The sequence below is a fragment of the Microcaecilia unicolor genome, chromosome 4, assembly GCF_901765095.1.
Source record: "Microcaecilia unicolor chromosome 4, aMicUni1.1, whole genome shotgun sequence".
Taxonomy (NCBI): domain Eukaryota; kingdom Metazoa; phylum Chordata; class Amphibia; order Gymnophiona; family Siphonopidae; genus Microcaecilia; species Microcaecilia unicolor.
In genome coordinates this window covers 244385263-244410974 of record NC_044034.1, presented here as the reverse complement: position 1 = coordinate 244410974, position 25712 = coordinate 244385263, and the positions used below count along the sequence as shown (strand labels likewise).

Below are 25712 nucleotides of genomic sequence, written 5' to 3'. Positions count from 1 at the left end.
ATTCTCGTGCCTGTGTCAGAGCTGAGGTCTGTGCACCAGCCTGGTAGCAAAGAGGATTAATAGTAACATAGTAAGTGACAGCAAATAGACCTGAACGGTCCATCCACTCTGCCCAATAGTCACACTCATGATCAATTCATCATTAAATCAATGAGTGTGATATTATATACTTGATTATGGTCTTTCTTTCATGTTTCTAGAACAAAGACCACAGAAGTCTATCTGGCCCTATCCTTATGTTCCAACTACTGGGGTTGCCGTTGAAGCCCACTCCAGTCTATCCGTCTTCTCATTTGTGGGACACAGACCGTAAAAGTCTGTCCAGCACTGTCCTCATGTTCCAGCCACTGAAGTTGATGTCTAAGCCCTTTCCAGCCCATCCTAAACCAGATTGCCATGTATGAGACACAGACCATACAAGTCTGCCAGGTATCAGCCCTAGTTCAACACAGCCAGAGTCGCCATCTAAGCGTCACTTGACACATCCACACACATGCAGCCATTTAAGGTTAGGTTTTATATAACGTCCATTTTCTAATTAGAGATCCTCTGTGTTCATCCCACGCCTTTTTGAATTCAGTCATCATTTGTGACTCTACCACCTCCTTAATGGAAGACTTTCCACATTTGTGCTGTTAAAGCAAAGAAGAAGAAGAGGAGGAGAAGACAGCACTCAAAGAAATTGGTATTCGGTAGATGAGAGGCTGGTGCAGGTGCAGCTTACACTTCTACGAGAAGACCGCAGAACTGCTTCCATCCCCGCGGGAACCCCGCAGGAACTGCCTCCGTCCCCACGGGAACCCCGCAGAGCTGCTTCCATCCCCGCGGGAACCCCGCAGGAACTGCCTCCGTCCCCGCGGGAATCCCGCGGGTTCCGCGGGATTCCCGCGAACCCCGTTCCCGTGCAACTCTCTATTTGAAAATCGCTTTTATTTGTCATTCGATTTTTGGATGTTTTTCACAAATGTTCCGAATCGGACTTAGATGTCATATGGAAAATGCCCCTCCACACCTCAAACTTAAAAACCCTTTTAAAGAATTTTTATTGTAAAAACTCAGCAAGTAGGAAGCTTAATATCCAGGCTTTACTAAGGTAAAATTAGTTCTTACCTGATAATTTTCTTTCCATTAGTCCCACAGATCAATCCAGAGACTTGTGGGTTATGTCCCTCTACCAACAGGTGGAGATAGAGAGAACTTCAGAGGTTTACTATATGTGGTCATGTACAGTCACCTTAACTTCAGTATTGTCAATACCAAAGCAGTGGAAGACGAGCCTCTCCTGCCTGCATAAAGCCCATGTAAGCTCCTCAACCGCTCCTGCGGGAGGGTAACAGAAGGTTTCCTTTATGTTTTGATTTATTTTGTTTTGCCTTTTTTTTCTTCTTTTTTTTTGTAGCCAAAAATCAAATGAAGGAATCTGATGAAACTGAGGCAACTAGAAAGGGAAATGGGACTTGATATACCGCCTTTCTGAGGTTTTTGCAACTACATTCAAAGCGGTTTACATATATTCAGGTACGTAATTTGTACCAGGGGCAATGAAGAGAAAACACAACTCAGAACAACGGGCAAGCCTCTGGATTGATCTGTTGGGACTAATGGAAAGAAAATTATCAGGTAAGAACTAATTTTACTTTCCATAGCATCCCACAGATCAATCCAGAGACTTGTGGGATGTACCAAAGCAGTCCTCAAGTGGGGCGGGGTACTACAACCTCAGCAGACTGGAGCAATGATCTACAGGCTGCGGTTACATGCACTACCACGTCAAATGTGGAATGCCTAGTGCTGCCATGTCAAGCCTGCAAAGCCTGACAAGGGAAGGACAGCAGATCAAGTGGGTGATCTGCAAAAAAGCCATCCATGGCAGGACAGAGGACCAAGTGGCCGAACTGCAAAGGGCAGCCATGGAAGCCAAACAGGACACGGAAAAGGAAGTCAACTGTGCTCTGGAAGAAAGAGCTGCCACCTGCACTGGGAGAGACTGTCCCATACAAAGGCCAGCTAAAGAAATTGCCTCACTCAGCCAATGGCCACTGTGGCTCTTGAAACCAGATCCCCTTTCTTGTGACCAGCCAGAGGACAATATGAGGGTATGCCGGGAGGCATTTCTGTTCAGCAGGTCAGAAATCTTGTGATCCTACCACAGTGTGGGTGTTTTGAAAGGAGTCGCCACTTTCCTATATACCTAGGGCTCTCCAGGTTCTGAATATGTCTGCTTCTGATCTTGTCACAGCTACATCTGCTAATCTTAAAATGGTGAGCACTAGAAGACCACTACAGTCTTTAGCAGTGCATAAGGCTATGTAGGAAGTCACTTCTGCTCAGTGGGTCATCCCAGGCACTGCCCCACTATGCAGAGACGTAGCTAGGTGGAGTGCAAGGGAAGCAGCTGCTCCCCTAAAAGGATTTTGAATAAAATGGCACTTATGCAGAACAGCTCTTCAGCATAACACTGACGCCTATTCTACAAAAGATCTGCTCCTCCTGACATCAAAACCGCTATGCCCACATTTGCCAATCTAAAAATGGCAAGCCTTCCTATGGTCCCGAGCAAAGCAAGAAGCAAAGAGTTGCCCAATGGAACTCGCTGGTCACTTCCAAATAGTATAGGGAAGAGAAAAAGGTGGCATGGGATGGAAGGCAGAAACCACCATATGCGGAAAAGACAGGACGGTGCGCCTGTCACTAGTAGAAATACTACTACACTACTATTTAGCATTTCTATAGCACTACAAGGCAAACGCAGCACTGCACAAACATTGAAGAAAGACAGTCCCTGCTCAAAGAGCGTACAATCTAATAGAACCTGAACCTTCAGGCTGAAATGCCAGCCACCTTCCTGAATAAAACTAGTTTGATGTAAACAGTACACACAGAGCAAATGTCACCAGAGCAGCACAGAGGGTGCAGGATTACCATGGAAACCCAGAGAAACCTGAGAGGCCTGCACTAGCCTCAAAATGTAACATTTTCTCACAGAAACATGCAGTCAACAGCCCTAAGCCTGCCTGACTGACTAAACAAACTGTACTGCCATGCTCTGAGAAAGGGGAAGAGGGAAAGTGTGGAAAACCTTGAGTAGGATCCCAAATCCTGATCCCTTTCTCCCTTCCATTAATGATGTACACACACCCTGAACCTCCTCAAGGAGGGTCCAGAAATATTCTTAGTGTAAATCACCTAGTGAAGCACAGGCATCTCTACCTGATAACTTTCAGATAGTCAGTACTTTCCAAGCTGCAGCTTAAGGCTCTCACTGCCACAGAACATCTGCAGGGAGACTCAAAGCTGTGGGAGACCCGAGGACTCCCACAGGAGTTTGAAAACCTCCCCAGGTCTCCTTTCTTAAAAGCCCTTAAATATCAAATATGAAGAAACTGGGAGTGATCCACCCCAGTTCCCCAGTCACATTTCTGAAAAGCCTACATATAAAACTGCCTGAATTGCAAGCAAATCAGGCCCCAGGGGAGCGCTGGTGCTTCAGCATTGCCATGTGGAGCGGCAAGAAAGATGGTACCCTCAAGCGCACACTCACACTCAAGAAAACAACTGCCCTGTGCCTGCCAAAACGAGCTGGGAAGGAGCACACTGCTCCACGGAGTTGGGATGTACAGTGGATCTCCAGCATGGGAAACTGCAGGAACCCAGTGGCTCCCACACTAGCAGCCACTTTTGCTCTGCCTCATCGGCACAGATAGGATAATAACTACTCACCCCCTGGGAAATCGCTGTCGCATGCCAAGTTGGTCCTCACACCACTGAGCCTGTACTGCATACCGGCATAAGCTTGCCACACTGGACAAATCCAACTGAGGAGATTTTTTTTTTTAAACAGTGCTCAAATGGCATTTTTTTTTTTTTTAAGGCAGGAGAGGACGCCGGAGCAAAAGAAACCTCAGACTCCTTTTAAAGTCAGGAGCGTGAGAACCACAAACCCCAGTCAGGCAGAGAGGAGGGGGTGATGGGGGAGGAATGGAGGGACCTGGCACCACCAGGTGTGCACCCAAGTCCCAGGATTGGGACACCTCAGACCCCAGAAGCTCGACTAGACCCAGGGGACCAGGCCAGGAGCAAATCAATCCAGAGCTGAACAGACATAACCATCCACCTGCTAGATAGAGAGAATACTGAAGTTAAGGTGACTGCACATGACCACATATAGTAAACCTCTGAAGTTCTATCTATCTCCACCTGCCGGTAGAGGGACATAACTCACAAGTCTCTGGATTGATCTGTGGGATGCTATGGAAAGTGTTGTCCGATCTATAACAGGCCAAGTGGAAAAAGGATATGGGAAGATTATGGACAATGAAAGGTAAATCTGAGGCAATATGAACCAGATCTCTATTTGCACTACTCATTTAGACATGCAATACAAGACACTCTTTCAGTCCTATATTACTCCTGCCAGAATGCATAAGATCCATTCAGAGGTTCTTGGCCTATGCTGAGAAAAAAGGAACTTTCAACACAAGTGGTTTAGCTGCATGAAACTACAAAGTTTTTGGAAGCAAGTCAGAACAGAAATGTGTAAATACAATGACCCCCCTGGTACTGCTCCTTAAATTGTGATTGGATATTCAGATGTGCCACAAGAAGTGAATAAGAAATTATGAGCTATTTCCTTTTAGCAGCAAAGATGGTTATCTCGCTTGCATGGAAGAAGGTGGCTTCAACTACTATAAATAAATGATATAATAAACTCTATCAATTTACTAGATTTGGTTAGCTGGGGATCTGCTGTGTCTGTGAATGCAGATTTACGCAAGTGTCATTTCCGAGTGATTCATAGGGCTTACTTCACACAGGACAGACTCTTTAAAGCAGGAGGAATGGCAACCCCCATATGTCGGAAGTGTCTCAAATCTTTTTGGACGCAAATAACTCAATATTTGGAGACTATATGTGAAAGACCAATTAAGGTGACACCATTGGGTTTCCTATTGGATAAACATGAAACTTTTGGGTCACAAAGCCGTTCTTCTAGGCTTTTAATAAGGAAGGCGGGGCTGCTGGGTAAACAGACTATATTAGGAATGTGGATTAGCGATGAGGCACCCTCCTTCTGGCAATGGAGGAATACATTCCATGCTCTGATGTTAATGGAGCAACAACATGCTCGCCTCTCTCATAAGAGGAAACAAATGTTTTTGGCTACTTGGGACAGTTATATCCAATCATTACCCCATAGAGCTCATAGCCTTATTGTTTATTCTTTTTAAACTACCGCTAGGGGGAGGGATCAAACACTATCTTCCGGCTGAATTATTCTATTGGGGATGCTAGAAGAACAATAGCATCCCTTCAGGAAGAATATCTTGTGGGTGGTAAACGGCCGGAGGACAGTTTCTCCACTTCATTAGGAGTATGGTTGTTGAGTAAAAAAATTTGTTATAGTGTATGGAGATTGGCTCTTTTGCTTCATGGGATGGGGACTGGGGAGGGAGGGTAACAGAGCTTTAAGACAGACAACAGATTTTGTTGTTATGGTTTTGGATGAGTATGTTTTGGGACCAGACTAGTCTCCTTAGGTAACGCTTAGATCTACAAACAATGGTATCTCATCCATAAACTGTTGACACACAAATAGTTTTTATTTAGGATGGTGGGGAGAGGGATGGATTGACAGTAGAAGCAGGGGGAAGGGGGGATTGAGGATATAGGTTAGTTGGATGGCTTACAACTTTTGCTTTGCATGTTGTAGATTAGAACTCCTTGTTGATGGTAGGGTTGTTAAAAGTTTGATGACAGATGGTATTGTTTGTCTTTATAGTGCACAATTTCATATATGAATAACTGTACCATTATATTTTTGGATGTGTTTGCTTGGAATTGTCATCAATAAAACTGTTGAAATATAATAAACTCTACCAGATAAGAGATTTGGAGAGCCTGGCAGCTAAAATTAAAGGACAAAGTAAAGCATTCCAGAGGAATGTGTTCAGCTAAAATGAATCAGACTGTTAATTAAGGTTATGTAATTTTGCACTAGAAGTACTGTACGATGAAAATGCACACCAAAGCATTTTGAAAATGGTTAATTTAAGACAGGCAGCTTCTTTTGGAACCATTCCAAAGTTACAAAGATCATGCTAGCACTCAAAGGAAAAGCTGGCTAGAAGTTTGTTCTTCTGAGGTGACAGTCATAAAAAAACTGGAGAGCTGTGGGTGTAGCAAAGAAGATATAAAAGGCATACCCCTGCTCTTTATTCAGAGGCAGATCTATGGGAAGTGCTCTCACAGCTGCTTTGTTTCTGTATCTAAATGGTGTTCCCCTTGAGTTGTATCATCTTTACCGTTCTGAAATATGATTCCTGAAGTACCAGACCATATATGGAGTACAGTTCAATAAATCTCACAATCATCATCATTATGCATATAGTGATGGAATCTCAGGATTCCACGGCCATCTTTGATAATAGAAGCAGAGGAAAGACACTTCAGTGCTCCTTCTTTAATGTATGAATATCTATGAATATGCTTTGCTTTGGATGTTGTAACAGTTTAACATGTTAAGCGTAACTGTGGATATTCTATTTTAGATGTTTATGGTCCCTATTTCCTGAAGCAACAGGAAGCAAAACGCTGGTCACCATCAGTGGGACCGTGCAGCTAAAAAAGAAAGATTTATCTTATTTAAAGCTAAGGGTTTGGGGTTTTTTTAAGTTTAAGCAATTTCTGTATTTACAAATGTTATTTGCATGTATGTTTTAGAACACTTTTGGGCTCATTTTCGAAAGAAAAGGATGCCCATCTTTCGACATAAATTGGAAGATGGATGTCCCTCTCACAGAAACATCCAAGTCGGTATAATCAAAAGCCAATTTTGGATGACCCCAACTGCACTCCGTCGCAGGGACGGCCAAAGTTCAAGGGGGCGTGTTGGAGGAGCCTTGACCGATAATCAAAAAAAAAGAAGGACGTCCCTGACGAGCATTTGGACGTTTTCACCCGGACCTTGTTTTCTTACGACTAAGGCACAAAAAGGTGCCCGAAATGACCAGATGACCACCGGAGAGAATCGGAGATCACCTCCCCTTACTCCCCCAGTGGTCACTAACCCCCTCCCACCCTCAAAAAACATCTGTAAAAATATGTTGTGCCAGCCTCAGATGTCATACTCAGGACCATGACAGCAGTATGCAGGTCACTGGAGCAGTTTTAGTGGGTGAGTGCACTTCAGACAGGCGGACCCAGCCCCACCCACCCTCACCTGTTACGTCTGTGGAGGAACAGCGAGTCCTCCAAAACCCACCACAAACCCACTGTACCCACATCTAGGTGTCCCCCTTCACCCGTAAGGGCTATGGTAGTGGTGTACAGTTGGGGGTAGTGGGTTTTGGGGGGCTCAGCACACAAGGTAAGGGAGCTATGTTCCTGGGAGCATTTTATGAAGTCCAATGCAGTGCCCCCTAGGGTGCCCGGTTGGTGTACTGGCATGTCAGGGGGACCAGTGCACTACAAATGCTGGCTCCTCCCATGACCAAATGGCTTGCATTTGGTCGTTTCTGAGATGAACATCTTTGGTTTCGAAAATCGCCGAAAATCAGAAACGTCCATGTCTAGGGATGGTGAAATTTAAGGATTTGGACGTCCCTGACGGTATTTTTGAAACAAAAGATGGACGTCCATCTTGTTTCAAAAATACAGGTTTCCCCGCCCCTGGATTGGGACATTTTACAAGGACATCCAAATCGAAACTTGGACATCCCTTTTGAAAATGCCCCTCTTTGTGCACTAGTTTAGTTGGAGGAAGGTTTTTTTTACTCCAATTCTCCTTTGAGTCACAAGCTTGAATACTAAGAGGAGGGTTCTGAGGCTTTTTTTATGTTTATTTCTTTGGATGTTTTGAACAGAATTAAAGCACTGCTTATTGATATGTAATGAAGGATTTTTTTTGTTAGAAATGTGATTCCTATATAAGATTACTCTGGCTGGCAGAGCTTATTTGTACAGACTGATATGCTGTAAAGAGGACACTGTTGTATGTGGGGGAAATTTTCAAAAATAAAAAATAAAGTTACAAAAATAATAATTGGAAAAACTCAGAATCAAGTACTAATATGTGGTGGAATTATGTTTGCTACAAAACATAGAGGGGCATTAAAATCATATTTTGATATATGGTCTCAGTAACAAAATTTGTTTCACAAATGTAAAACATTGCTATTGCCCATTTGTTTATATTATTGTAATATTATTTAGAATACATTAATAAAAATGCCTGAACTAAAAAAAAAATTAAAATTAAAAAATCAGTCATAAGTACATAAGTAATGCCACACTGGGAAAAGACCAAGGGTCCATCGAGCCCAGCATCCTGTCCACGACAGCGGCCAATCCAGGCCAAGGGCACCTGGCAAGCTTCCCAAACGTACAAACATTCTATACATGTTATTCCTGGAATTGTGGATTTTTCCCCAGTCCATTTAGTAGCGGTTTATGGACTTGTCCTTTAGGAAACCGTCCAACCCCTTTTTAAACTCTGCTAAGCTAACCGCCTTCACCACATTCTCCGGCAACGAATTCCAGAGTTTAATTATACGTTGGGTGAAGAAACATTTTCTCCGATTTATTTTAAATTTACTACACTGTAGTTTCATCGCATGCCCCCTAGTCCTAGTATTTTTGGAAAGCATGAACAGACGCTTCACATCCACCTGTTCCACTCCACTCATTATTTTATATACCTCTATCATGTCTCCTCTCAGCCGTCTCTTCTCCAAGCTGAATAGCCCTAGCCTCCTTAGTCTTTCTTCATAGGGAAGTCGTCCCATCCCCCCTATCATTTTAGTCGCCCTTCGCTGCACCTTTTCCAATTCTACTATATCTTTCTTGAGATGCGGCGACCAGAATTGAACACAATACTCAAGGTGCGGTCGCACCATGGAGCGATACAACGGCATTATAACATCCTCACACCTGTTTTCCATACCTTTCCTAATAATACCCAACATTCTATTCGCTTTCCTAGTCGCAGCAGCACACTGAGCAGAAGGTTTCAGCTTATTATCGACGACGACACCCAGATCCCTTTCTTGGTCCATAACTCCTAACGTGGAACCTTGCATGACGTAGCTGTAATTCGGGTTCTTTTTTTCCATATGCATCACCTTGCACTTGCTCACATTAAATGTCATCTGCTATTTAGCCGCCCAGTCTCCCAGTCTCGTAAGGTTCTCTTGTAATTTTTCACAATCCTGTCGGGATTTAACAACTTTGAATAACTTTGTGTCATCAGCAAATTTTATTACCTCGCTAGTTACTCCCATCTCTAAATCATTTATAAATATATTAAAAAGCAGCGGTCCTAGCACAGACCCCTGAGGAACCCCACTAACTACCCTTCTCCATTGTGAATACTGACCATTTAACCCCACTCTCTGTTTCCTATCCTTCATCCAGTCTTTTATTCAAATGCACCTATCTTTTAAGTTGTTCAAGAAAGCTTTAAAAACACATCTTTTTAAGAAGGCTTTTTCTCTAGAATGACCATTGAAAGGTATTTGATTGTCACCTTCCTTCTGTTTTGCCTACACCCTTCCCTTTCTCCCTAGTTTTAGTATGTTTGCTCTTGTATGAGTTTCTACATCTTTCCTATCTCAATCTGTGTAGTTCCTTTTCTACTCTTTTGTTTTGATTTTAATTTTGTAAAACGTTCAGTTCTGCAAGTCAGCTTGGCAGTATATCATGTTTTAATAAAGAAAACTTTTACTACAATCTCTCTATTGGGATATTTTATCTTCACCATTTAGGCCAGTATCTTTTGATGATAACTTTACTCTGAATCATGGTCTCCTGAGCGACTGACGCTTTCTTCCAAAATCTAGTTTAAAATCTGCTGTCTCTCCTTTGGAAAAATCAGCACCATTTGCACCTTCATTAAGGTGGAGCCCAACCTTTTGGAATACGCATCTCCTTCCCCAAATGATGCCCAGCTCCTTACAAGAGACAGAACTAACCTCTTTCTTTTAAAAGCAATTAAACACAAAATTTACCAGCAATCTTCTCCATGCTCAAGTTTTAAGTCACAAAGGAGCCCTTTTACTAAGCACATGCTAATAGAGTTTGCACGCACCAAATGCTGTGTGTCCTATTTTATACCTATTTTATACCTATTGGACAGGATCACGTGATGGAGTGAGAGGAGAGGACGTGTTTCTCTAGCTCTCAAGGAACCCTCCCCCAGCAGCCTTAAAACTGAAGAAAACGAGCCAGGAAGTGGCGATTTTTCGACCTAAATAGAAAGAAGTATATGGAACAATACCTGGTCCGAGTGGAGAAACAACGCGGGGCCGGCGAAACCAAAATGGCCGCCAGCCCAACACTGACCCCGCCGTCGCTGTTCACCCCGGCGCAACTTACTCAATTAACAGAGGCAGTGAAATCAGCTATGGCCCCCCAGTTCACGCAACTGTCTGAACAGCTAGCGGCGGTGGAAACCCGGCTGGAAGATACAATCCGGAGGACGGAGGAACTGGAGGAGCGGATAGTGCCAGTGGAAGACGCGGAGTGCGCCTTACAGGAACAAGTACAGAGTCTGCAGAAATTAGTCGACATGCAGTCCCAACTGGACGACCTCAAAAATCGTTCTAGGAGGTCAAACCTAAGACTAGTGGGGATCCCAAAGTCAGTCCCTGACAGCCAGCTCCAGACGCAGTTGGAACGTTGGTTCAAAGAAGAATTCGTGCTCTCCGACAGTGCAGGGCCACTGTGCCTGGAGCGGGCACACAGGTTGGGCCGCAAAACCAATGGCGAAGGACGACCGCGAGTGGTCATAGTAAAAGTTCATAACTTTATCCATAAGACGGAGATACTCCGCGGGTCACGACAAAAGTGGGACACGCTTACATTTGATGGAAACAATATAAAAATCTTCCAGGACTATTCAATAGCGCTTCAAGAGCGCCGTCGCGCTTTTGGACCAATTTGTAAAACTCTCGCGGAGCAAAAGAGAAGATTCATGCTCAACTACCCAGCGCAGCTCAAGGTTCTCCAAAATGGAACCTGGACACTTTTCCGCACGCCTCAAGAAGGGCAACACAGTCTCAAAGACTACTTGACAGAAGAAAATAAGGTGTCGTGAGCCCGGACCAGTGAATGAATGAGGTACAGATTGTGTGGATATAGGATGGAACTGAACATGGGTAGAAGGGGGCACATTGATCTATAATGAACAGAGAGGGAGAACAGAATAACATATCGGGGCTATTAATACATAGTAGGTTAACGGAACACAAGGAACAGGTGAAGTTCTATGCTGGGGGAGGGGGCTCACCATCCACAATCTTGCACCACAGGGTGGATGGGGATACTAGGGGGTCGAGGATATGGGGATTGTAGGGGGGGGTTAAGGTAGGAATAGACAGGGGAGGGGTAGCAGAAGTGGGAGGGAGGTAGACTCGCAGGAGGGTTCCACAGTCAAAAAAAGTAGAGAAGGGCAGAGGACAGAAAGAGACAGGAGGAAGACACAATTTAGTCTAATAAGGGACAGCCGAGCACCCACAGTCACACCTATAAGGAAGAAACGCAGAAGCCCGAGAGCAGAGCAAAGGCTAGAACCTACCCATTCAAGGGGGGGGGTCGGGCGAGGCTGGGCGCCCGGCCCCTAGACTTAACAACTGAGAGTAACACACAGCACACCGGGATGGTTAGGGTGACACGTATCATTTCGTGGAACGTAGGAGGAATAGCCACGCCAGTGAAAAGATCAAAAATATTACAGGCCTTGCAGAGGCATAGAGCGGATGTTGCCTGCTTGCAGGAGACCCGTCTTACGGAGGAGGAACACAGTAAATTGAAAAGAGCATGGGTGGGGGAGGTGTTCTCAGCGTCAGCGGAGGGCAGGAAGCGGGGTGTCACAATTGTAATAAGAAAAGAAGTAGCAGCAAAGGCAAAACTCATCCAAGCAGACACCCAAGGGAGATACATTATAGTACGTCTGTGGCTCCAGAATAGGGACTTCTTAGTGGTCTCCCTGTATGGGCCTAATAATTACACACCGTCTTTCTTCCAAGCCATAATAAAACAATGTACTCCCTCACCAACAATGAAACTACTGGTGTGCGGGGATTTTAACTTAATAGCAGACCCGGGACTAGACACAACGAATCCAAGAGAAGCACCACAGGGAGGGAGTAAGAAAAGGGCACTCCCTACATTCATGCGCACCTTGAACTTGGTGGACGCATGGCGAGTCCTGCACCCAGAAACCAAAGATTATACGCACCTGTCGAGGGCCCACGGCACTGGCACAAGAATAGATTACATACTCGTAGATAGACAGGCTTTCTCATGGGTGAATGCCACTGGTATAGGGCCTATAGAGATCTCGGATCACACACTCATTTGGTTGGATTTGGAAGCCCCAGAACATTACCAGCACCAAGGAGGGTGGAGATACCCGGGGTACCTGCATGGAGAGAAGGAATTTGTACAATACTTACACGCAAGATGGGGAGAATATGAGAGGTTTAACAAACAGCATAGGAACAACCCAAAACTCTATTGGATGGCCTCCAAAGCGGTATTACGGGGGGACATCATAGCATTTGTACAGGCCCAGAAGAAAAAAAAAGGGCGAGGGCGATTTTACACTTAGAAACACAACTCCAGAAAGCCAAACGAAAACACATAAGATCTCCGAATGGAGTCACCAAAGAACAATATTTAGTGGCCCAAGTAGCACTTAAGACCTTAATTCATCAGCAAACTAGGAGATCGCTGATCTACTATAAATGCAAACTTCAGAGATTTGGGAATAGGGCTGGTACTCTATTAGCTAGATTAGCAGCAACGGTAAACTCCATGAAAGTAATAACAGCAATCCAAGACCCAGGTGGGGGGATAAAACATAGAAGCGAGGACATAGAGAAGATCTTTCACAGATACTTTAGTACGCTCTATCAGGGCATACCAACCCAGGACCAGGGAAGTTTAGCGAGCTACCTGAAACAGGTAGGCATGCCCAAGTTGCAGCCACACCACACAGACCTACTGAACAACCCAATAACAGGGCAGGAACTACAGGACACCATAAAGGCCCTGGCCCTGAATTCAGCCCCAGGGCCGGATGGCTTAATGAGGGAATACTACAAGATCCTACCGCAGCCCAGACTCGAGGCGTTGGGGAGACACTTGGAACAGACAATTGAAGATAGGGAATTCCCCTATGCGAATGAGGCCCTGATAACATTGATACACAAGTCCGGACGAGACGAGACACAGCCGGGATCTTACCAGCCTATATCCCTGATAAATGTGGATACAAAAATCTTGGCTCGCATTCTAGCAACACGCCTGGGACACTTACTTCCTGAACTTGTGGGGGAAGAGCAAGTGGGTTTTGTGAGAAACAGACAGGCAGGTACCAATGTCAGACGCTTGCTGTTGGCGATGGCTAAAGTGCCAGCAGGACCAGGAACCAGCATTGATACTTAGTCTAGATGCCGAAAAGGCATTCGACAAGGTGGACTGGGGGTACCTGTTCGAGCTGCTGACATATATGGGAATCCAGGGGTGGTTTGCAGATGCAGTGAGGGCATTGTACACGTGTCCCAGGGCAGCAGTTTTGGTAAATGGAGTAAAGGGAACCCCATTTGAGATCCAACAAGGGACCCGGCAGGGTTGCCCACTCTCTCCCCTCCTCTTTGTCCTGGCGATGGAACCCTTGCTGTGCGCTCTACGGGAAGATAAGAAGATTAAGGGAGTTCCACTAGCGGGAGGATCAGTTAAGGCTCTGGCTTTCGCCGATGATCTTCTGGTGATTACCCAAGATCCCGAAAGGGCAGTCCCCAGGACCTTAAAGGTGATCCAGGACTTTGGGACATTGTCAGGCTACACACTGAATATACAAAAATCTAAAGCCCTGGAAGTGCTTCAGGGCGATAACACAAAACAGAGGCTGGCATTACCTATAGACTGGGAGACAGAGGTAGTAAAGTACCTGGGAGTTAGAATACCCCAAGAGATTCCGCAAGTGTATGATTGGAATGTGAGAAAGCTGATGGATGACACGAGATCTAGCCTGCAGATGTGGCAGGGGCTCCCCCTGTCGCTTTCAGGCAGGATAGCCCTCTACAACATGATGATAATACCCCGATGGTTGTATGTGTTCCAGACGCTGCCCTTATACTTAAACCAGGGCAGAAGAAAAGAAGCATAACAAGATTCTACAGGCATTCCTATGGGCCAAGAAAAAAACAAGAATAGCGCTGATCACCCCTCATTTGCCGGTGGAATATGGAGGTATGGGACTGTTAAATTTATGTTACATGACGATAGCAAGTGGCTTGAGACATCTGAACGATTGGCTAAGGCAAACACAATATTTCACCCCCACTCGATTGGAGTTACAACAGACTGGACAGACTCATATTAGCTACCTGTTCCACCGGGGTAGTAAAAGAGAACCAAACCTGTTGGTCGCGGCGCAGCTTTTGCCAGCTGCGTAGGCGGCGTGGCACTGGTTGTGTCGACACCACAGATTTTCACCCCGGGTGACTCCATATCTCCCAATCTGCGGCAATTGAGAATTCCCGCCTGGCCAGCACCATGCAGCTTTTACCCGCTGGAAGGACAAAGGACTAGAATACCTACTGCAGGCGATAGACGCAGAGGGCAAAACTAAAACTTGGGCCAAGCTTCAGACACAATACACCTTAAACCCAGCAGATTGGCTCCATTACTACCAGCTACAACATTATATCGCCAGTTTCCCGCAGGAGGCCATGGCAAAAGATGTGCAAGAAGAGTTGGGCTCCGCGCTCTCATTGGGGGCACAAAAGAAAGTCCCGTTGACGTACTATCACAGGCATTTAAAGGACATGGCAAAAGAGCCAGATTATGGAACATTAGCATGCCTGTGGAGTGCGGAGCTGGGGACAGAAATACCGGCGACAATGGTAAGGGAACAGCTGCTTGGGTATTGTAAGAATGCGGACCAAGCATACTACCGGGAGCTGCAATTTAAGTTTGTTCTGAGGGCATACATCCCACCCAGGAGAGCATTTCATATGGGACTATCGCCAGACGGAGCATGCCCCAAATGCAAAGCGGACGGGGCATCGTTAGGACATATGTTTTGGAGATGCCCGCAGGTGGGCAGGTTTTGGAAAGAATTCACGCGACAGATCACAGTGATTTGGGATGTACAATGGACAGTAGAATCCAAGCTCCTCTTCGGGCAACCATGGCTGGTAGGCCGTCCCCCATTTATTGCCAGATCTATAATGGTGGCGAAGAAAACAATTCTAATGGCCTGGCTTGAGCCGGAAAGCCCCAAAGTGTCCCAATGGAGAGGACAAATGATCCACCTACTCCGAACGGAAAGAACGAGATTGAGAGGGCAGAAGCCACAGATCATAAAAGCTTTTTGGAACTGCTGGACTCCGTTCTGGCTCACACTATCACCTCATGCCAGGGGGCAAATAATGAATATGTAACATGGACCTTAAACTGAGTGCAAGACTACACGGACTATGGACTGCACCTGTGAGAGGGAGAGGGGGGAGGGGATGAGATGGGAGGAGGGAGGAGGGGGGGAGAAAATGTAAAAGGTTACAAGAGCAGTTCATGTATGATGTTAAACATGTGCGCTTATATTAATAGAGACGCTGAAACAAATTAGTTGACTGTAATGATAAACTGCCTGTGGGAATTGTTGCTTTGGCATTTCTCTAATAAAAATCATTGAAACATACCTATTGGACATACGGTACTTAGTACACACTAATGTCTGTTGGCATGTGCTAAGCTTTAGTAAAAGGGTCCAAAATTTTCTAAGCAAGCAAAGCAATCTCAAATTCCATTTATTCAACAGCAAAGGCAACATCTGCCCTCAGTACATCATGAAGAACTCCTATACACAATAAAGACAAGGAAGGAGTGCTACACAAGTACCTCAGAAATGGGAAAATTAGGTTCTTACCTTGGTAATTTTCTTTCCTTTAGCCATAGCAGATGAAGCCATTACGTATGGGTTGTGTCCATCAACCAGCAGGGGGAGATAGAGAGCACTCAAATTTCACAGTGCCACATGGTCAGCTAGCTCCACTGCCTCTTCAGTATTTGAAGCTTCCAAAGCAGTATAACAAACCGCAATGGGAATAACTTTCCTCACAGCGAACGATGGCCCCATAACAAGGGCATGAACTCAAAAGGAGGGAATGAACACATCCTCCTGGAGGGAATAAATTCGTCCTCCTCTTTGTATTTATGGAGGGAATACACACATCCTCCTGGAGGGAATGAACTCAACCTCCTACACATGAACTGGAGGGAATGAACTCATCCTCCTATAAGTGAACAAGAATCCTGAAGACTGTTTTCCAACTTTCTCCCAAGGAAGGATTAGAACTTCAGGAAACAAGAACAGAACCTGAAACAGATTCACATCATACAGACAATCATACAGGGAGGGCTCATGGCTTCATCTGCTATGACTAAAGGAAAGAAAATTACCAAGGTTAGAACCTAATTTTCCCTTCCTTGTCATCAAGCAGATGAAGCCACTACGTATGGGATGTATCAAAGCAATCCCTATATAGGGTGGGAACAAGTCACACCATGCGCTAGCACTTGTGCTCCAAAACGCGCATCCCTCCTAGCAGCCACATCCAGCCTGTAATGTCGGGCAAATGAGAGCTTCGAAGCCCATGTTGCTGCACTGCAAATCTCATGAAGAGAGAGTGCTCAAGATTCAGCCCAAGAGGAAGAAATCGCTCTTGTAGAATGTGCCTTAAAGGCTACAGGCGGAGGCCGGCCGGCAAGCAGATAAGCTGAAAAGATAGCTTCTTTGAGCCAGCGGGCAATAGTGGCTTTAGACGCTGGAGACCCTCTGCGAGAACCTGATAGTAAAACAAACAAATGATCAGAGGTCCTGAAAGAATTAGTAACTCGCAGATACTGCAACAGAGTCCTGCGCACATCCAAAAGGTGCAACTGCCCAAAGGATTCTGGAAACTCCTCCTTAACAAAAGAGGGTAGAAAAATAGGCTGGTTTAGGTGAAACGCTGAAACCACCTTAGGCATGAAGGAAGGCACGGTACAAACCGTGACCCCGGACTCTGAAAATTGCAGAAATGGGTCTCGACAGGACAGCGCCTGGAGTTCTGACACCCGTTTCGCCGAAGTAATGGCCACCAGAAAAACGGCCTTTAGTGTCAAATCTTTCTCTGAAGCTCGCCGTAGCGGCTCAAAAGGAGAACCCTGCAGAGCCTTCAAAACTAGCCCCAGGTTCCAAGCTGGACAAGATGCCCGCACGGGAGGACGGAGCCGAAGCACCCCTCTATGAAACCGTGCCACATCTGAATGAGCAGCTAAAGACACGCCTGCAACCTTACCATGAAGGGAGGCCAATACTGCCACTTGCACCCGCAGGGAATTATAGGCCAAGCCTTTTTGTACACCATCCTGCAAAAAGTCCAGAATCGGCGAGACAGGAGCCCGCATGGGTGTGATCGCTTTTGAAACACACCAAGCCTCAAACTGGCGCCAGATCCTGGCATAAGCCACGGAAGTGGACCGCTTGCGGGCCTGCAGGAGAGTGGAAATAACATTATTGGAATAGCATTTGCCTCTCAATTGTGCCCTCTCAATAGCCATGCCGAAAGACCAAAACGGCAGGCGTCCTCCATGGCCACCGGTCCCTGCGACAACAGGTTCGGTACCAGAGGTAAAGGAAGGGGAGCCTCCACTAGCATGTTGGAGGTCCGCATACCAAGGCCCCCTGGGCCAATCCGGGGCGATGAGAACCACTTCTCCTGGGTGAAGCCGAATCCGCAGGAGCACACGCCCTATCAAGGGCCACGGAAGGAACACATACCAGAGGCCCAGAGGCCAGGGTTGAGCCAAGGCATCCAACCCGGCTGAGCGAGGATCTCTCCGTCTGCTGAAAAGCACGGGACTTTGGCAGTTGAGCTTGTCGTCATAAGATCCATTACGGGCTTGCCCCATTTGGCACATATCTGCAGGAATACTTTGTCTGCCAGTTCCCATTTCGCTGGATCGATTTGATGCCTACTTAGATAATCGGCTTGCACGTTGCTCTGACCTGTAATGTGAGCTGCCGACAGAAACTGTAGATGCAGCTCGGCCCAGTGGCAAATCTGTGCGGCCTGCGCAGCCAGCGCTCTGCACTGAGTGCCACCTTGTCGGTTTATGTAGGCCACTGTTGTCGTGTTGTCCGACATCACTCTGACAGCCAATCCTTCCAGGATCACTTGAAAGGCCAGAAGCGCCTGAAACACCGCTTTCAACTGTAGGCGATTGATGGACCACTCCAACTCGTCGGGTGTCCAGAGACCCTGGGCATGCTTCCCCTTGCAGTGTGCGCCCCAGCCCTTCAGGCTGGCATCTGTCACCACTAGGCACCAATCGGGGAGCGCCAGCAGCATACCTCGCCGCAGCATGCTGTCTGAAAGCCACCACTCCATGTTGAGTCGGGCCGCAGGGAGCCAAGAGAGTCTGCATTGATAATCCTGAGATACTGGAGACCATCTTTGAAGCAGGGAATACTGCAGAGGTCTCAGGTGCGCTCTCGCCCAGGGCACCAAATCCAAGGTGGCCGTCATCGATCCCAACAGCTGGACAATGTCCCAAGCTCGCGGGCGGGGCATCCTCAGGAGCAGACAGACCTGATTCTGAAGCTTGCACCGCCTTTGCTCGGGTAGGAATACATATCCCGAGGCTGTGTCGAACCGTGCCCCCAAATATTCTAGAGATTGCGAGGGGGTCAGGTGACTTTTGGCTACATTGATGACCCAGCCCAGAGATTGCAGTACTGAGACCACTCTGGCTGTAGCTTGATGGCTCTCTGTTGCGGAGTCCGCTCTGATGAGCCAGTCGTCTAGGTACGGGTGAACCCGGATACCTTCTCACCTGAGAAAAGCAGCTACTACCACCATTACCTTGCAAAAGGTTCGGGGAGCTGTGGCGAGGCCAAAAGGCAAGGCCCGAAACTGGAAATGTTTTCCCATCACCGCAAACCACAGAAACTTCTGGTGCGGGGGCCAAATTGGAATGTGCAAGTAAGCTTCTTTCAGGTCCAGAGACGTGAGAAACTCTCCTGGCTGTACCGCCGCACTGACGGAGCGCAGGGTTTCCATGTGAAAATGCCGCACTCTTAGCGACTTGTTTAATTCTTTTAAGTCCAGAATAGGGCGAAAAGACCCACCTTTTCGCGGCACCACAAAGTAAATGGAGTGGTGGCCGCAGCCGAAATCAGCGGGAGGCACCGGGGGAAACCGCCCCAATGTGAATCAAGCGTTGTAAGGTTTCCTCTACCGCCACCCGTTTGGCGGCAGAACCGCATCGGGACTCCACAAACACGTCTCTTATCGGTGCATCGAATTCTATTCGGTTTCCTTCTCTGATCAGGTCCAAGACCCACTGATCTGAGGTAATCTTGGCCCACTCCTCAAGAAAGAGGGAAAGACGTCCTCCTATAACAGGAATCGAGGAGGGGGCCGGTGCACCCTCATTGAGAGGGTCGCCCTTGAACTCCATGTCTTGAGCCTGCTGCTGCGGAATGTTTGTCCGAGCGAAAGGAGTTCCTCTGCTGAAAACCGGCCACGAGAAGTGGACCCAGCAGAATGCCCCGGGCGGTACCTTCTAGCTTCACGGAAGCGAGGTCTATAAGAGGAGTGAACCGCCTGACCCTTGGAGGGAGGCCGCGGCCTATCCTTGGGTAAGCGCTGGGGTTTAGCATCTCCCAGGCCTTTCGCAATTTTCTCCAACTCCTCACCCAACACGAGAAGGCCTTGAAAGGGCAACTTCACCAACCTTTGCTTAGAGGCCATGTCTGCCGCCCAATGCCGTAGCCACAGAAGACGGCGAGCCGCCACTGCTACAGCCATCTGTTTAGCCGAAGCTCTGACAATATCATAAAGGGCGTCAGCCAAAAAGAACAAGGCCGACTCCATTCGCGGAGCCACTTCAGACAAGGGCTCCGTTCCATCACCGGGCTGTTCCACTGCCTGTTGCAACCATGCCAGGCAGGCTCTAGCAGCATAACAACTGCATGCAGACGCCCGAATAGTAAGACCAGCAATTTCAAAGGACCGTTTAAGTGCTGATTCCAGTCTACAGTCTTGCATGTCCTTCAGGGCAACACCTCCTTCAACCGGGAGGGTAGTTCTCTTTGTCACAGCTGTGACTAGGGCATCCACCTTAGGCATTGCAAAGCGAGCCAAACGCTCCTCACTCAGAGGGTATAATTGCCCCATAGCCCTAGAAACATTCAAAGGTCCTTCGAGGTCAGCCCACTGAACTGAAATAAGCTCTTGGATGGAGTCATGCAAAGGAAAGGCTCGAGCAGGCTTTTTGTTACTTGCCATCCTCAGATTTCCAGAGGAGGCCACGCCACTTCCAGGATCTTCAATGGAGAGGACCTGTAAGACAATCTGAAATAAGCGCTGGCAGCTCCTCGCGGTGGAAAATCCTCACCGCGGACGGATCATCTGGATCCAGTGGCCCTTCTGCACCTTCCTCTGGCCACGAGGGCCTGCCAGACCCCTCAGAGTCACCACATCCCAGCCACGGGGGGGAAAAGGGGGTGCGCCACTCTCTGAAGGGGGATTTACCCTTCTGCGCTTCTCTTGCGGCCAGCTATCAGGGAAAAACGCCTCAGAGGGCAATCCCAGGCCTGCATCCACCGGAGGAGCAGTAAGGGGGGCCGTAAAAAACCCCTGTGGCTGAGCTCTTTTAAGCATATATGCATTATGAAGCAATAATACAAAGTCAGGGGAGAAAAACTCGCCCTGGGCACCCGGTTCCAGTCCAGGGCTAGTAGCTCTTTGGCCAACCTCAATTCGAGGGCCCCCTCCTGTTTCCAGACCCTCCGCCTCAGCTTTCAAAATGGCGCCCGCTGCCAGCTCCACCGAGCGGGAAGAATCATCGCTCACCATGCTCGGGCCGGCTCTGACACCTGAACAGCACGTTTTACAGAGCCCCGCTGCTGATCTGCGCTTGCCACACTTGGAACAGCGCTTAACACTCTCTGCAGCCATCGCTGAAAAACGGCGGAAAATTCAAAATGGTGGCTTCGTGCCAAAAACGTCCCGATCGCGGGCCCTCCCCGGAGGAGTCAGAAAACACTCTTACCTCACTGGACCGAGTATTCAAGCTCCGGTCACGCTGTAGAAACTGAAGAAAACCTCTTGCTTTTTTTTTTAACACTGTGAGGAAAGTAGAGAAAACAGCAAAAGAGCCAATCAAATCAACTCCGGAGGTACAGAACAGTGGGAAAGGTAGGGAAAGGCGAACCAATGTGCCTGCATCCACCAAGTATAGAGTGGGAAAGAGCAGGGAAAAGTGAAACTAATGTGCTCACATCCACTGGGGGGATGGGTAAGGCAGGGAAAGGGCTAACCTATGTGCCTTTAAAGTGAAGCTGCTATAGCCTCTAACACCCCGGCTAACAACTGGCAAGCCAGGAGCCACCCCCAGGCAGATTTTTTTAAGGAGCTTGATCAAGCTGCAACCACCCTGCTTGGGGAGATAGAGAATACTGAAGAGGCAGTGGAGCTAGCTGACCATGTGGCACTGTGAAATTTGTGTGCTCTCTATCTCCCCCTGCTGGTTGATGGACACAACCCATATGTAATGGCTTCATCTGCTTGATGACAAGGAAATAAGGTTTGAACAACACCTACGACATCACACTTCATAGTTTTTATGGCTTCATCTGCTTGATGACAAGGAAATAAGGTTTGAACAACACCTACGACATCACACTTCATAGTTTTTATATGTGCAACGATTTATCAAATATTAAGTGCTTACCAAATGCAGTTTCTTCTGGATGGCGCCGATGGACATGACTCTGAAGAAAGGAATAATTCATAAAAGCCTTATCGCAAAGTTGACACTGTAATAAAACATTAAATGATTTAATATCCAAAAGTGAGACAAGCAAAGCAAAATAATTCAGAAACAGGTGCAGAAGAATGAAAAGAAGAGTCCTAGCAATTTTATCATCTGAATAATATAAAATAATGTTGGTAATCTTTATATTTTAAAGGTGTTATGAGCCCACATACAAGCATTTTTCCCACAGAAAAAAAATAAGAGCTGAAACAGCATTTTGGGAAATGGAATGGCCTTTACTAACATTACTAGCAGTATATACACTTAAACATGTGCAGATATACCATATATACTCCTGGCAGCAGCACTCTTGGAATAGTGTTGGGGCAGGGTTTGGGCTTACTAGCAATGTTTACAAAACAGACAGCTGGATGTCAACATGTGCGTCAGATTTTGCACTTCTTACAAGCCACAACACTGTGAAGTAGAGAATGACAGGGGAATAGGGACAAAGCCCATGGGGATGGGGACAAAGTTTGTCCCCGTCCCCCTGTCATTCTCTAATGCAGACAACAATGTTTTGATTTCTTTTGGAAACAAAAGCAAAAGTGGGGACTTCTGTGCATTCTTGCTATTAGCAAGTCTTCTGAGAGAACATTTTCTATTGTGTTAAGGACTGTGGAAGACAGGAGACCTAGACTGAATCCTGAGATTATTGACAACTTATTATCCATCCACAGATTTAAAAAAATCATAACAGTGCTTCACAGGGCTTATTTCTCCCCTGCTAGGGCATACTGAGTGGTATTTTGAACCCCTGGATTACAGTTCCTTGTGGTAGTAGAAGTCAGATATTGTTAGGGTTAAAAGAGTAGAGGGTAGCGGGGGGTGTTATTATAGTTGCTCATTGTTATTTCTGTTTTCTATTTGTGATTTATGAACAACAGTTGTACACAGAATATTGTTCCTTTTTATACTTTTAATAAGAAGATTTAAATACAAAATCAAAAGTGTTAGAGGCTTGTGCAGATGACAACATAGCCTGTGGGGATGGGGCAGTCACAGGGACAGAGACGATGGGGACAAGGATGTGACTGTGATGGAGACACAGCCTGTGGGATGGGGTGGTCACAGAAAAAGAGCCCACAGGGACGGGGCGGGAAAAGTCATGGAATTAGAACCTTTGGGGATGGGGTGGTCATGGAGACAGAGCTTGTCATTCTGTACTGTGAACTTCAAAGGTTAGCATTATACAAAATGGTAACATAATCATAATATCCTAGCTCAGCAGGAAGTTGGGGAGGGGTAGGAAGAGAATACTCTAGAGCTCAATCAGGATAGCTGTGTAAGCTGAATGTTCTACAAAACTACAATGAAGATCTTAACATTTTAGCCCTCCAGTGTGCTTGATTTATTTTCACTCTTCACAGTTATTTGCTGATAAGACCACAACTTCAAAAAAAACTCCCAACAAACCAGGCTTGAAGCTGCGCAAAGCAGATTCTCCAATACCAGAAATGATGGCTGCTGAACGTGAGAAAACAAGCCCTAGCAATATGATCATGCCTCAACTCAAACCCCTAAAAACAAATGATGCAACACAAAAAATAAAGCTCTCAACATACAAGTGTCCTCTTCATAACTCAGGCTGGGTAAGCTCAAGTTGAGAGTAAGTATGCTGCAAGCCACTGCAAAATGGGGCACTTCAAAAACAAAGACACTGAATCAGCTACAACTAGGATTTTGATGATCTTGCAAACAGCAGTTGCTGCATAACATTCCTGTCTTTGGTTGAATAAAGGCATGGAGACGGCCAATACTGTTACCTTTGAGTCGCTCATTCCAAAGTTGCATGGTACCCAGTTTGCACAGACCTTCGAGCCTAAACAAGCCCAGAGGATCCCCTTGTCACCACTACAAAACACTGAGACTTAGAGCCCACAGTTCTCTTTATGCTTTGACCAAGTTGGCAATCCTGCTTACGATGGCACTAAAAGATGGTAAGCAGTCTCTACAAAAACATGACTGAAACACAGTTGTGGGCAGCAACCTGTCCTACAGACAAATATTTTAGAATTTATTTATTTATTTTGGTTCTTACATCCCACATAATCCAAATACCAATTATTCAGCTCTATATGGCTTACAACAATTAAGTAAAAGCAGATACAGATATTGATGTAAAGATCAATCTGTTAAAACAACTTAGCTAGAGTTCATAGGCCTTTACATAAATACTAGAATTTGATGCATAACATAATTATGTCAGGAATTTTTCAAAGAGAAAAGTTTTCAGAAATGTTCAGAATATTAATTATATATTCATTTAATTCCAACTGGTAATTCCACCATTTAGTGCCTATGTGAGAGAAATCTCTGCATAATACAGACTTGAAATTGATGTTTTTCTAGTTAGGATAATGACTAAGGTATTTTCTGGATTTTACGGATGCATTTCAAGCTGGTAAATCAATTAAATCCAACATGTATTCAGGTGCCAAATCATGTATTATTTTGTAAATGAATGTGAGGGTTTTGAAGATTTTTCTAGCTTTGATTGCAAACCAGTGCAAGGAGGTGTGGAAATAGATCAGGAGCATTAAAGTGAAAGGAGGGATGAATGTGTCTTCATGCAATGAAAGTTAAAGCACGGATGAAGTATGATGGGATGCACCTGTGCAGTATATATAATTGCACTAGGGTGTAGGCGTATCATGTAAGGAATATGCCGAAAGGAAGAGGGACCCCAGCTACCCACCGGAGAAAAGAGAGCCGGAGGGTAGGAGGGAAGACCCTAGGGATGCTCAGGTTATGCCCAAAAGGGACATAAAGATGGGAAACTACAACTCCCAGAAGGCCACAGGAGAGCTCCGGGGGAGGAGAAGTAGGGTGCAGAACCAAGGAGCTCCAGAAGAGGGCCACCAGGGAAAAGGAAAAGCTGATTCTCCCACCTGGTGGAGGAGGTGGTGGAACCGGTGGCAGGAGAAGGAAAAGCAGCCTAGCAGAGTTAATGAAGAAAAGTGTAATCAGCTGGAAAAGGGGTGGGGGGAGGAGAAAATGGACTGGGCTACTGAAGGAGAGGGGGAGAATGAACCAGAGGCGATGGAGCAAGAGGAGGCTGAGCTGGTCTTAGACGAACCCATGGAGCTCTTGGCTATGGCTCAGCCAGCACTGGAGGTATAGGGGAGAGGCCTGGGTCAAAGCGGGAGGAGGTCAGGAGAATAGAGACTGACCCAGAGGGTGGGACCCAAGGCTTTGAGCCCGCGCAAAGCCTAGCTCCATTGAACTGTGCTGAGAGAAGCCTGGCTGTAATTGGACTGTGTTAGAAACAGCCTGACTTTATTGAGCTGTGCTGAGAGAAGCCTGGCTGTACTTGGACTGTGTTTGAAACAGCCTAGCTCCATTGAACTGTGCTGAGAGAAGCCTGGCTGTAATTGGACTGTGTTAGAAACAGCCTGACTTTATTGAGCTGTGCTGAGAGAAGCCTGGCTGTACTTGGACTGTGTTTGAAACAGCCTAGCTCCATTGAACTGTGCTGAGAGAAGCCTGGCTGTAATTGGACTGTGTTAGAAACAGCCTGACTTTATTGAGCTGTGCTGAGAGAAGCCTGGCTATACTTGGACTGTGTTTGAAACAGCCTGACTTTATTGAGCTGTGCTGAGAGAAGCCTGGCTATACTTGGACTGTGTTTGAAACAGCCTGACTTTATTGAGCTGTGCTGAGAGAACCCTGGCTGTAATTGGACTGGGTTTAAAACAGCCGAGGAGCTGTTGAAGAAAAGGGGGCTGGGTTGCAAATCCCAAAAACAGGCCCCAGAAAGAAGAAGAAACACATAAAGAGGAAAACAGAGAGCTCGGTGCTGGTGGTGAGGAGGCTTCACGGACTTAGCCAGTAGGAGC

The 25712-nt window shown here is 46.5% G+C and overlaps 1 protein-coding gene across 1 annotated transcript in view; it reads right to left on the bottom strand.

Moving 5' to 3' along the window:
• The window catches only part of DZIP1 (DAZ interacting zinc finger protein 1), a 327827-nt gene that overhangs the window by 252835 nt on the left and 49280 nt on the right, over positions 1–25712 (bottom strand). The window contains 1 exon segment of the mRNA XM_030201373.1: positions 21790–21874. Coding sequence (XP_030057233.1) covers positions 21790–21874 — 85 coding nt within the window.